The sequence below is a fragment of the Mytilus edulis genome, chromosome 3 (assembly GCF_963676685.1).
Source record: "Mytilus edulis chromosome 3, xbMytEdul2.2, whole genome shotgun sequence".
NCBI lineage: Eukaryota > Metazoa > Mollusca > Bivalvia > Mytilida > Mytilidae > Mytilus > Mytilus edulis.
In genome coordinates, this window is record NC_092346.1 from 4,617,353 (window position 1) to 4,630,587 (window position 13,235).

Here is a 13,235-nt window from a genome sequence, read left to right on the forward strand (position 1 = left end):
AAAATTTGGAATTCTTCATATATATTTATCATGTTTATATAACCCGCATAATATTTTAGGTACCTCTCGATCATTATTATATTATTTTCAATTTTGGTATTTAGATTAAAGACCAGAAACGAAAGTAGAATAATTAGGGATTTCCCATTATTTATGATACAATATCCATTTTTACTGTATTCATCTGGTCTCTGGTCACTGAATTTATTTATGGAATATCCAGGTAAAAATGTCTGTTCGAGAATTCAGTAAAGGGTTAGGATAAGATTATGGTGTGTTACATTATTTATAGGTTGAATGCACATGCAGGCACTTGTTTCTATCCATAGGAAGGTCGACTATCCATATAAATTTATATGGATAGTCGACCTTCCTATGGATAGAAACAAGTGCCTGTGGTTGAATGGATTAGCAAGTTTAGGACACCATGGACACACTCAGTCCAACTATAATTATGATGAGGCCAAATAAAAATATATGTGTGGTTCCAGTAACACTACCGTCCCTACTTTTTCGGCTTAAAAATAGCCTACCCTAAAAATTTTATTGTCATTTTTATACGACCCCAAAAAAAATTTGGATCGTATAATGGTATGATGTCATCGTCTGCGTCGTCTGCGTCGTCGTCCAAAGACACATTGGTTTCCGGATAATAACTTTAGTTTAAGTGAATAGATCTTTATGAAATTTTTTCAGAAGGTTCAATACCACAAAATGAAGGTTTGGGATTAATTTTGGGGATGATGGTCCCAACCGTTTAGGAATTAGGGGCACAAAAGGGACCCAAAACAAGCATTTTTCTAGTTTCAGGATAATAACTTGTGTACAAGTATTTCAATTGCTCTGAAATTATATCACAACATTGTTTAAAACCACAAGTAGAAGGTTTGGATTCATTTTCAGAGTTATGGGGCCAAAGTTTAGGAATTAAGGGCCAAAAAGGGGCCAAAACAAGCATTTTTCTAGTTTCCAGACAATAACTTGTGTGTAATTGAATGAATCTCTCTGAAATTGTATCACAACGTACCATATAACAAAGGGGAAGCTGGGATTAAGTTTTGGGTTAATAGCCCAAAATATGTAGGATTTAGGGGCCTAAAAAGGGCCAAAAAGAAGCATGTTTCTAGTTTTCAAACAATCATGACGATAACTTGTGTTTAAGTGTATGGATCTCTCTGAAATTGTATTACAAGGTTCAATACTACAAAAGACAGCATGGGATTGAGTTTAAGGGTTATTGCTCCAATGGGGGTTTCAAAAAGGGGGGGTGGGGATTTTTTGTTTACCATTTTTAAAGGGATTCCTTTTTTTCAACATTTTTCAAATTTCAAATTTTGAAAAGTTTCAAGAAGAAATATTCAATTGCACAGTATTGTGCAATAGATTTGTTAGATCTTTGACCACATTAATTTTGTGACAAAAACCCATATTATGTAAAAAATTTGATCACAATCAAATTCAGACAGTATCAAGCTTGAATATTGTGACCAAATTTGCCCCCCACTGTTCAGGGTTCGACCACTGGGGTCGTATATAGCTGCACCCTGCAGAGCACCTGGTTCATTAAGCACTGTTAAAGTCAGAATGTTGCTCCCATAGACTCAATGTAAAAAAAAAACATAAAATAAAAAAATTTCCTACCTACCTACCCTAACTTTTTTTCAGATGTAACTGGAACCACACATACTTTTTTATTTGGCCTGACTGGCAAAACTATTTTATTTTTTTCTTGAACGCCTTCTTACGACGTACGTCCCAGAAAAAAATAAAATAGCCTTGCCAGACGTCATAATTATTTGAACTAGGACACACTCAAAAAATGTCCTATCCATTTCAACTATAAATTCAAAAATTTTCAAAAAAATATTACCTTCTCACCACATGACTGATCAGAGGCGGATTTTGGGGGAGGCACAGGGGCCCCTGCCCCCCCTTTTTCTTGGTTGATTATTTAGAGAATCACCGAATCATGACTGGGGAGGGCCCCCTCTTAGGCAGTCAGTGGGCCCCATAATAATTATGACGTCTTGAAAGGCTATTATATTTTTTTATGAAAATGTCTGGATCTGCCTCTGCTGATTTATATCAAATGAATACCAAAAGATGTAGAAAGTTTAAAGATTTATTGATTATTTTGGCCATAATATTATTCATGCTCATCATTTCAACGAGGTGAACAGAAAGTATATTTCTAGAATGAAAAGTTTATTTCTTTGTATTCTGAGTATATATGTAACCATGCTTACTAAATTAAAATCGTAAAAATTTGTGTTTAACCCATCAGATAAGAAAAACAAACCTCACGAAAACTAGGGCCAAATAAACAATAAAACTTCTACATCTTCTGGTATCTATTTTATAAAAATCACCCATGAAATTACTTGATAATATTTTTTTGAAAAGTATTGATTTTGTTTGAAATGATTGGACATTTTTTTAGTGGAGCTCACTTTTGTCCTCAGCTAGCTTTTAAATTATGAACCCGGTGTTACTAATTATATTTAAGGTGCACATATCATCATGATCATCAGGATTTTCTTTCTTTATTGTTCAAGACAGGTTGCTTGATTAGGCATTTTGATAAAATATAAAGAGGGTGGTAAAGGGTTATTTACGTGCAAAGTGTTTTGCTATTTTAATTCATGGCAGCCGTCATTTTTCACCGTGTTTCGTGAAATCGGTAAAAAGATCAATGTGCATGACATTTTTATTTGTTCGCTCATGATAGACATGAAATGGCAATTTTATTCCGCTTTTTCCGTTCAGATACCCCCCCCTTTTACCCCCTCTCTATAAAGGCACACAGAGTATAGACATTGGCTTACATCTCCTACATGTGAAATATCGCAGTTTGTTTTACTTATATAAAGAATGCATATATATGATCTCAAGATTTGTTTTGTAAATAATTTTCCACAAATGACAGAATGTTGAATTTTGTGAAATTTTGAATATAGTTTGCAAGGTTTGTCTGATTTACTAGGCACAAAACTTACACATTTTCACCATGCAGAGTACTGACTATCCTAATTTCTGTACCAAGACAAGAATATGACAGTTTTGTGTCATTCCTTTGATGTTTTTGACTTCCTCGTCATTTGATAAGGGACTTTTTCGTTTTAAACTTTTCTTTGATTTATTTTGATTTTTTTTTTTTTTTTAGAATATGTACTTTATCAGGATCATTATTTTCTTTATAATTTTTTCAACTGTAAGAATGCTTTACATTTTTAGACTGGCTTTTCAATTGTATCTTTTATAAACAACTGTTTTCAAAATTGTATTGTGTTGTCCTGAACACGCATGAAATATTTGCCACTGAACGTTAAACAATCATCAAAACGATCATTTAAAAAACTATTATTTTGATCAAATTTTAGAAGTACTTTTTTAATGCATGGATGCAGCGATGATACCTCCATTGTCTAATATGATGGAGTTAAAAAAATCAGTTATTCGAATGAATCTCACGTTAAATTTTTCATGCTATTTTCACATGACCTTTACAAAAAAATGAAGGTATTTTTTATGATTTTAATTAAATTTTAGAATAAAGATATTATTTGAATAATTTTATTTAAAAAATTTATGTCAATTTAAAGTGTACAAAATTCCGGTGATTTATGCACGAACAATAATATCTATGATCAGTTCACACAAGTTTCAAGTATATGCTCGTTTGATGTGAAAATGTTAATTGATGTGAGTAAAATTTCCATGTGCAGGACGAAATAAAATTATATCAGTATAATTTTATATTGATTACTAGGAAATTTACAAAACCGGACAGGGGAAATGAAAATAATATGAACACCATTCAGATCCCAACACATATTTTGTTTTCAATATCTCTACGGGAATAATGTTATATTTTCTATTCAATAAAGTTACACGTTTTTCGGTTAAATTCTAAGCGTATCGATCAAATTTGAAGCCATTTTTCTCAAAAACAAGGATGGTGACATTTGTCAGAGTTTCTTTACGTTTATGGATTCAGTATGCAATCCTGAATATTATGTTAGTTTTTTGTTTTTCCCTGTATATAAGAAGAGGGGGGGGGGGGGCAAGGGGGGTCCCAATAACAGCAAAACAGCAAATTGATTTGGCTCATAACAGATAACAAGGAATTAAAATGGACAAAAACAGATAACAGTAAATGAAATATTAAAATAATTTGACAAATCAGTATTTCTTATTACGGATATAATCCTTTGTAATGCATTCCATTTTTTATGACTATGTTTTTAGTATTAATTTATGTATCTAGAATGTGTTTGAATTACTACTCAATCAGAGGCGGATTTAGGGGGGGGGTTGCTTATATAGGGAATCACTGAAGCGTGACTGGAGCGGGCCCCTCTTAGGTCAGTCAGTGGGCCCCCACTTATGAAAATTTCTGGATCCGCCACTGTCAATATATTATAATATTTTTATACGCTCGTTTACGCAACCTATTATGGTATACTGTTGTCAGTCTGTTGTCAACATGTCGGACATTAACTCAAAAACTCATTAACCATTTGCATTAAACTTTGGGAAATTGGTTATATCTATTGACATGAGCTCCCTTTTTTTTTCTTTTTTTTTTTTTTATAAATTTTAGATATTAAGTTTCTGGGTAATGGGTTTTTATTCAATAAAATTTGTGGTTTTTTTCAGTTTTCTGATAATATCTCAAAAATGCTTTCACAAAGCAAGGAATTTTGGTGAATTGTTTATATATCTATTAACATGAGGTAACTTTCAATTTTTATAAATTTTAGATTTTACATTTCCGAGTTAACAGGTTTTATTGATTAAAAAGGGGTGATTTTCCAGTTTTCAGACATTAACACAAAAATGTTTTCAGCAGTTCTCATGAAACGTTGGTGTATTGTTTATATATATTGACTGAAGCTCCCTTTGTTGCTAATCAAAAAAGTGACCTAAAAGAGTTTGAATATTCTGACCTTTTCTAAATGACCATTTAATGAGGTGTGTGAATTTTTCTTAATAAAACTTTGAGGCAAAGTGGTATATAGGGTAGAAAAATCAAAAGCACCAATTATAAGCATGCAATTTATCAAGTACTTCGAACGAATTTTGACACTCTAAAAGCAATTTATTCCACTATTTTCAAAGGCCTTATTTGAACAATTTTTTATCAGCTGAGGTTTTTGATTGTACCAAATGTACTAGTAAGTAGAATACATAGTTTAGTAGGGAAACAATGGCTTGAAACGAAATAAATCTTTGTTTGTAATGAGTTATGTGAAGCTTCGGACCCCAGTACATGGTTTGAACTTTCATTGTACAATGCATTTGGTTCTGCTTTGAAAAGAATCACAGAGCTGAGTCTATGTACCATATTATATAAAAGGTTAAGTGGTTGTTAGAACCTAGTCCTTAATTGAGATCCTTGTCAGATATTCCTGGCCATATGTTTTCCTTTTTGTCATATTAAGAATTGTTTTAATTAAATATGTTCGTACGGAAAACAAGGAACATTATTCTCATACAAAAAATTAAGATAATTCTAAATACACATTCATAAAAATATGGAATTTATTACAAAGGATAATCATAAGATATACTTGAATTTTCCTGGACCTCACTTCTGTGATGGGTATATGTTAATGGAATCCTTCTCTGAATACGGGACAAACATATTAGTAGTGGTAGACCCCAATGTCCAATGATCTTCAATTTATACCGTATATTGACTGTCAAAAAAAATGCTAACATTCCAATATTTAAAAACAGTTAACAGCAAATACATTATCACAATAACAGATAACAAAAAAACTAAAAGCCCAATAACAGCTAACAAAGAATAAGACAATAACAGCTAACAGCAAATATATTTTCAAAATAACAGATAACAAAGAATTAAATTGCCGCATAACAGCATAACAGTTAAACCCCTTGCCCCCCTCTAAGAACATAGCCATCCATTGGAAAATCTAAAAAAGTAAGCTGAAAAAAATATATACCTATGTAAATTTGTCGCCAAAATTGACGTTTTCTTATGAAAATAGCAAAGAAAACAAAAATGGTGACCCACATTTTTTATTACATATTCTGATGTAACTCGATTCAAAGAACAATTGTGGCAAAAAGTTTGGAAATTTACTGAAAAATTGCAAACCCATCAGCCAAACACCTATTCTTTAACAAACAGTTGATATGTGATAGATCAATAATATCAATAAAAGGAGTTGTAAAGGATTTTTTTTATTGGACGGCAACCCAATTTATTACTAAATTATAGTAAGTGTAAGTTAAGTAAGTAATCTCTTTTAAAGTTAGATGTATCAAGTATCTTTAGAGCCCTTCTAAGAGGGCAGGTAAATGTTGACATGTGTCTAAATTACAATAGTATCAATCTATAAATTGGTCTGCATTGTCTGAATCTAAAAATGTTATGAATAAAATGAATTAAATCTATAAAGCATCGGCTATGAAAGAAACAATTTTCAAAAATGAAAAAATACGCACCAAAGATTCAACAACAAATAGATAAAAACATATTAATTTACAAAAAACATTAGTCGTGAAATAAGTTAACCATTCACAGACAAAAAATCCATTAAAATTTTTAATTTTTTCCACATCTTTTCTGGAAATGAGTAAACATGGTAAAGTTGCTGGTCTAACATTGATGAAATTTGTGTACCCACAATCCCCTTTCATTCACAAGGTAAATTTGCCTCATTTTGTTCCTTAGAAAACTAGTTTGTTTTTGGTTCACATAAGAACTTTTATGAATTAGATTATAGCTCCAACAATCATGATTGTATGAATATCTACTTAGTCAGATGTCACTTTGTTTATACATGTAACAACTTGAAGGTAAGTTTTCTATATTTAGCATGAATAGAATAACTTTATTTAAAGAGATATGAAGGACAAGTACCAAAGGCAACAATCTTATACAATAGAAAGACAATTTGTGCACTAAAAAATGTGAATGAAAGTATATGTGTGAGGTTTACATCCCTGAAACAGCAACTTGTCAACACAAAACCAACACACATCTAATGCACAATATATACTAAACATGCTAAACAGTACTCATTACTCAAAAAAATTTATCATACTATAATGTTCTAATAACTGGTACTGAACACAATGTGGTCTGGATGTTTGAACAGTTTCTTCTACCTTAATTAAAAAAACCTATTTCTTGCAAATTTTATATTTTTACAAATTATACTATTCCTACTAGGTGATAAGGCATCAAATAAATGCAGGATTATCAAATATTTCTAAATACTAGAACTGTAGTACATGAGTGAAGGTGGGAATCCTGTCGGGCCAGGTGAGCAAATAACAATCCAAAGAGCATCTAAATAGTTATTATCACGAAAAGAGTAATAGAGAGCTATTAACGTGAGTCATTTCTGTTTTTTATGCCCCCGCCATAGTGATGGGGGCATTAAGTTTTACCCTTGTTTGTCTGTACATCCATACATACTTCCATACATCCCAAAGTTGGTTTCCGTTCTCTAACTTTAGTTTGCTTGGACCAAATATTATAAAACTTATACAAAATGCTTATTACCACAAAACACACATCAAGTTTGAATTTTGGGGCGTCACATTTACCGTTCTAGAGTTATGCCCCTTAACAAATGAAAAAAATGCTGATTTTTTTTGTTTCCATTCTCTAACTTTAGTTTGCCTCAACCAAATGTCATTAAACTTTTACATTATGAATTGTATACACAATGCTTATTACCACAAAATACGGATCAAGTTTGAATTTTGGTGGTGTTACTTCAACCGTACTAGAGTTATGTTTCTTTACAAATGTTCTAAAAATATCAATGAGGTAATTGTTAAAATTCCTTTTATACGACCGCAAAAAATTTTGCAGTCATATATTGGTATCATGTCGTCGTCCACTTTGTTGTCTGCGTCGTCCGAAAACCCTTGGTTTCCAAACAATAACTTTAGTAAATGTAAATAGAAATCTATGAAATTTAAACACAAGGTTTATAACCCCAAAAGAAAGGTTGGAATTAACTTTGGGGGTTATGGTCCTAACAGTTTAGGAATTAGGGGCAAATTTGGGCCCAAATGAATATTTTTCTGGTTTCTAGACAATAACTTATGAAACAGTGTATGGATGTCTCTGAAATTATACCACAACTTCTTTCATACCACATAGGGATGGTTAGGATAGTCTCAAGGGGGGGGGGGGGGGGGGGTTATGGCTCAAACCGTTTAGGAATAAGGGCAAAAAAAGGGGAAAACAAAGGTTTCTTGGTAAATGGACAATTATATGTTTGGATTACCTCCCTTACACTGCTTTAAAATTATGTATAGAGAAATGTTGTATTGTCTTGAGGTGATTAGCTGTTTCCAGAAAAAATATATTTAGAAGTTAATGCTGATTAAGAAATATTAATTTGAGCAATGATTATATGTCATTTTCTAGTTTAAGACTTTTATGATGTATTTAAATGGGTAATTATAATTTTTATGGTTGCAAACTCCATTGGAAATTTGAATTGAGATTATGACCATATCTTGAGAGAAAGAATTTTTGTTTTTTGGAAAAGGGGGGGGAGTAATTTTTTTGGGGGAGGGGTCAATTCGCAACAGCATAGTGTATTGCACAAAATCAAAAAAAATGAATATAAATTTAAATCATATTAATTTTAAGTTCTATGACTACAGTTATTCTGTATCAGAAACCTGTTAAGTATCAAATATTTAATTACAATCCAAATCAGAAATGTATCAGGCTCAAATATTGTGTCCATTTTTGCCCTAACTGTTCAGGGTGGACCACTGCGGTCGTATCAAGCTGCGCTCGGCGAAGCAATTTATTAAAATTGGAGTTATCTTCCTTTTTCCATAATTGTAGTTGAATCAACTACAACCATTGCTTTATACAATGCAATGTTCACTGAAAAAAAATTATAACTTTATATGATATGATACACATCATATGTGTCCTATGGACACATTCCCGGCCATTTATTTCAATATTTTTAGGTAGATTTTTCATATTGAAATCATTTTCATATAAGTTTATACATTAAGTCATGTATTACTTACTTTTCAGGACATACTCAAGATGATATTGAATATGACCTCATAGAACGTGCAGCAATCTAGATTTTTGTTATCATCAAAGCCACAGATAGATCAGTAACTGATTACAATTAAAGTACTAACTATTGCAATGACGGTCTATAGTTCAAACAAAAACAGGCTATAATAGTTGTGGAAAGGTTCTCTCCAGATTGTAGATAAACATCGACCAAGCAAGATGGCATCTCGTTCTCTGGAGGAAGAAAACTATGTAAGAATGGTTTTGTTACTGTCAGGAATTTGTCCACGTGCAGCACGTGTCTTGTTTGATAGGGAATTTCCTCCAGCAGATTTAGGTGCAACACTGAATAAAGAGTCTAAAAAATTAAGAAACTTGAAAACGAAACATATAATCAACCAACAACAGTGGAACCTTCTTTTCCCAAGTCATCCTGGTAAGTACAGATATAAAAATTAAATAACCTCTGTAAGAGCATAGAGAAATAATTATTGTAAAGTTCAAAAAGACAAATTAGATTTAAACATTAAGTCTTAGGAGATATGGCATGAATCAAACTTCTTATTGCTTTGCAGAGTTCAGAACTGTTTTAACAGATGTAACTTCAACATTTGTTCTATGTTTTGTATTACTGTGAAAGTACTTTTATTCATGGGGTACCAATTTTCGTGGTTTTCGATGACTTAATCCACAAATTCAAGTGTCCAACGAAATAAAACTACCAAAAAGTACCATTGTCCAAATCAAGACATCATGACATGGAAAGATCCCCATCGGTAGGTTTGACTATTGATATGATCTAGAGAATTGATTGAATAATGCCAAATCTGAGAATACTATTAAGCAGTCACTGAACTACAACCGCATGCAGGATTATACCCATTTAATCTTAAATGAAATTTATTCTTACATACTTTTCATTTTTTAACCCTGTATGCTAACATTGCCTATGTGAAATTTAAAAATTGTTTGTATGTAAATTGAACGACAAATATATGTGACGTATAAAATTTTCTGCATCAGACACGCAAATCAATTTTAATGTGTTTGTAGATAGATGTTTTTGTGTTCTGTTAGATTGTTCCTTTTAAAATTGTTACACGATGATGACTGCTGTTCCCATATTTTGACTATATTATTTATTGTGTCTGTTTAGTTAACGCATCATTGTAAATATAACGGAATTTGATGAGACTGTCATCAAGGTGAGAGGGTTAGCGCTATAGAACAATTTAGGTTTAATCCATCATTTTCTACATTTTAAAATGCCTGTAAAAAGTCAGGAATATGACAGTTCTTGTCCATTCGTTTTTGATGCGTTTTGTATTTTAATTTTGCCATGTCATTATGGACTTTCCGAATTGATTTTCCTCAAAGTTCAGTATTTTTGAGATTTTACTTTTTATAGACTGTACAACTTTTGATCTTTTAATTCTCTTAAAAATATTTTTGATCAATGAAACTCAGATTTCCAGTATTGATATGCTAGTATGATTAAGTGTTCATATTATAACTTCATAGTTCTCGTACATTACATGTCTAAATGCTCTTGAAGATTTTGAAGTTCTGCTTCTAACTGTTTTCTAACATGAAAAGTTTTCCTTCTATGTAGACATTTTACAGTCTTGTCAATATGAATGTTCACCTTTGTTTCTTTCAGGTTTCCTAAGTTATGCAAATGTCGTTGTATTGTTCACATAATATTCCTATTTCTTTTCTGTTGAAAGCCTCTATATTTGCGAAATCATAAAACATAAATACCAAAAGACAAACAACAGTAAACACAACACAACATAGAAAATTAAAGCCTGAGCAACATTTACCCAACGTAAAACGGGCGTGATATTACGAGCTCCAGCAGGGTAGGCAGATCCTGTTCCACACCTGACACCTGTCAATTCGCGATTGCAGATGGTTAAAAAGCTAAACAGGCACCTTAAATGAAAAAAAAAAAATAGGTTAAGAATTAGTGGTTGTGGATGATGTGATCTGTTTCACTCTCCAAAATTTGTTGTGCTTTACTGCTCAAGCTGTAATAAAGTCATACAAATAGTAGGCAAAGTTTTTAGAGTGACAGGCCAGTATAGCAAATTTATAAATCTAAAATTGTTGGACTGATGTTAAGACGAATTATATATACAGATGTATTGTCAGCCTTATATCAGCATCACTGCTGGTGATGGATAAAATCTGTTATGGAGTCGTCACTGGTTTAGGCATACTTATAATATAATTACTTCTGTGACTGCATCTTACATTAATTTGTAGGATCCTTTACAATAGATCATTCAGCTGATCTGTAACAATTCCATCTTCATGCCTAATATATCATGTACTGTGTTACGACGCTAGATTAAAACTGACGAGGAACGGTATCGAAAGCTTTATTATGTGAATCCTAGGTGGTCGAGTTGTCTAAAGCGTTAGGCATAGTGCAAGGCGATTTGGTGCCACGATATCTCACTAACATGAGTTCGAATCCCGACTAGAGAAGAACAAAAAAATTGCAATAGCAAATTTACAGATCTAACATTGTTGGGCTGATGTTTAGGACATATATACATATCAATAAGCGGTAAATTTAAATTGACATATATATATATCCAGTGATTCCTTAAGTAAATCATTTTTTAGAATGACTAAAAAAAGACATGACTGACAGAAAAGTGAGAATATAAATCAACCTAGAAAATGTAACCAAAAAAAATAGCATTGCTTTGTGCAAGACAAGAAATTGTTATATATATAACCAATGACTTAAAACTAACTGACTAATTCAAACTATAAAAAAACTGGCTAACTCAAAAATATTAAGTATGTCTAAAACCCAAAGAGATAATTTCATATCCAGTTTTTATGAATTTTATTATTCTATAACTGAACTGATTTTTTTTGGCAGATGTTCCGAAGTCCGAACTATTTGACATTACCTTAATTATAACACTTCTAAGATATTTAACAAGCATGAGCCCTCCTTCTGGTGGATTTGACCGTTTACCTTTTGCAACGGAAACCACACCATGTTCAGATTTAGCTAGAATCAAATATTATAGGAACTTTGTTGCCCATAATGGTGCCGCTAAAGTAGATACTACACTTTTCAGCACTGTATGGGTGGATTTATCTAGGGTAAGTTACATCATGTTTAATCGGAGTTCAGTATTTTTTTAATTTTTCTTTTTTCTTATATTTATAGAATGCTTTACTCTGAATTGAAATATTAAAATAAAGACAAAGTGTCAGAAAAACATATAAGTTCATAAAACAGTTGTACAATTGTGTAATATTATCTAAAGTTTAAGAGTGGTTTATCTGTGAATCTTTTATATTCAATAGAAAACAACATAAGTAGAGATAATTAATTTTGATGATAAGGCTGAATACCTTCTCTCTGTTAATTTAAACTTTACTTAACCTAAAGCAGTCATTTGTGTGATTTATTTCTAGGCAATTGGTAGGTTAGGTGGTAAAAAATTAGAGGAGGAGTGTGATCAACTAAAAATCAAACCTCTTGATCAGATAAGAGGAGTAGATACGGACATGGAGCAGCAAATTGAAGAGATGAAGCAGCATATTGAAGAGATGGGGCAGTCGTATAAAAGTTTGACAGAAGTATTTAAATCTGGTCAGAAGTACAAAGCATCTTGGAATGATGGAGGTAAGAATTTGAAGGCATTTAAAAATGCCTTTGAAAATATTTTCAGCATCTTTTTTAAATTTCACATATATATTTATAACAAAAATCATTTCGCACGTCCAAAAATTAGTTGGCGTTCTCTAACTTTAGTTAACCTAAGGTTTGTTACAAAAAAAAACAAGTTTGAATTTTGGTGGCGTCCCTTTCTTGAGTTATGCCCTTTTACGAATGGGAAAATTGCTTAATTTTTCGTTTCTATTTTCTAACTTAAGCTTATTAGCACAAAACGCAGATGAAGTAGAAATTTTTGTGGCGTCACTTTTTCATTAAAAATGTCCTGTACCAAGTCAGGAATATGGCCATTGTTATATTATAGTTTGCTTCTGTGTGTGTTACACTTTGACGTTGTGTTTCCGTTGGGTCGTTTGTTTTCTCTTGTGTTTGAGTGTGAATTTACATTACTATAAGACGTGTCACGGTACTTTTCTATCCCAAATTCGTGTATTTGGTTTGATGTTATATTTGTTATTCTCATTGGATTTTGTTTAATGCTTA

General features: G+C 31.9%; 2 protein-coding genes and 1 long non-coding RNA gene across 4 annotated transcripts in view; all 3 read left to right on the forward strand.

Annotated features, from left to right (window-relative positions):
* LOC139515660 (uncharacterized) overlaps positions 1-13,235 on the forward strand; it is a 207,419-nt gene that overhangs the window by 62,017 nt on the left and 132,167 nt on the right. The window lies entirely within an intron of this gene.
* On the forward strand, positions 191-12,008 carry LOC139514763 (uncharacterized). 2 transcript variants are annotated; one of them, XR_011662688.1, is made up of 3 exons: positions 191-223; positions 9,056-9,479; positions 11,943-12,008. It is a non-coding gene; the product is annotated as an uncharacterized lncRNA (long non-coding RNA). The 2 variants fall into 2 exon arrangements; XR_011662689.1 differs by lacking the exon at positions 191-223 and adding an exon at positions 7,206-7,300.
* LOC139514474 (uncharacterized) overlaps positions 12,008-13,235 on the forward strand; it is a 56,389-nt gene continuing 55,161 nt past the window's right edge. The window contains exons 1-2 of the mRNA XM_071303781.1: positions 12,008-12,172; positions 12,491-12,701. Of these exons, the coding sequence (XP_071159882.1) occupies positions 12,008-12,172; positions 12,491-12,701 (376 nt within the window). The remainder of the gene's footprint in view (positions 12,173-12,490; positions 12,702-13,235) is intronic.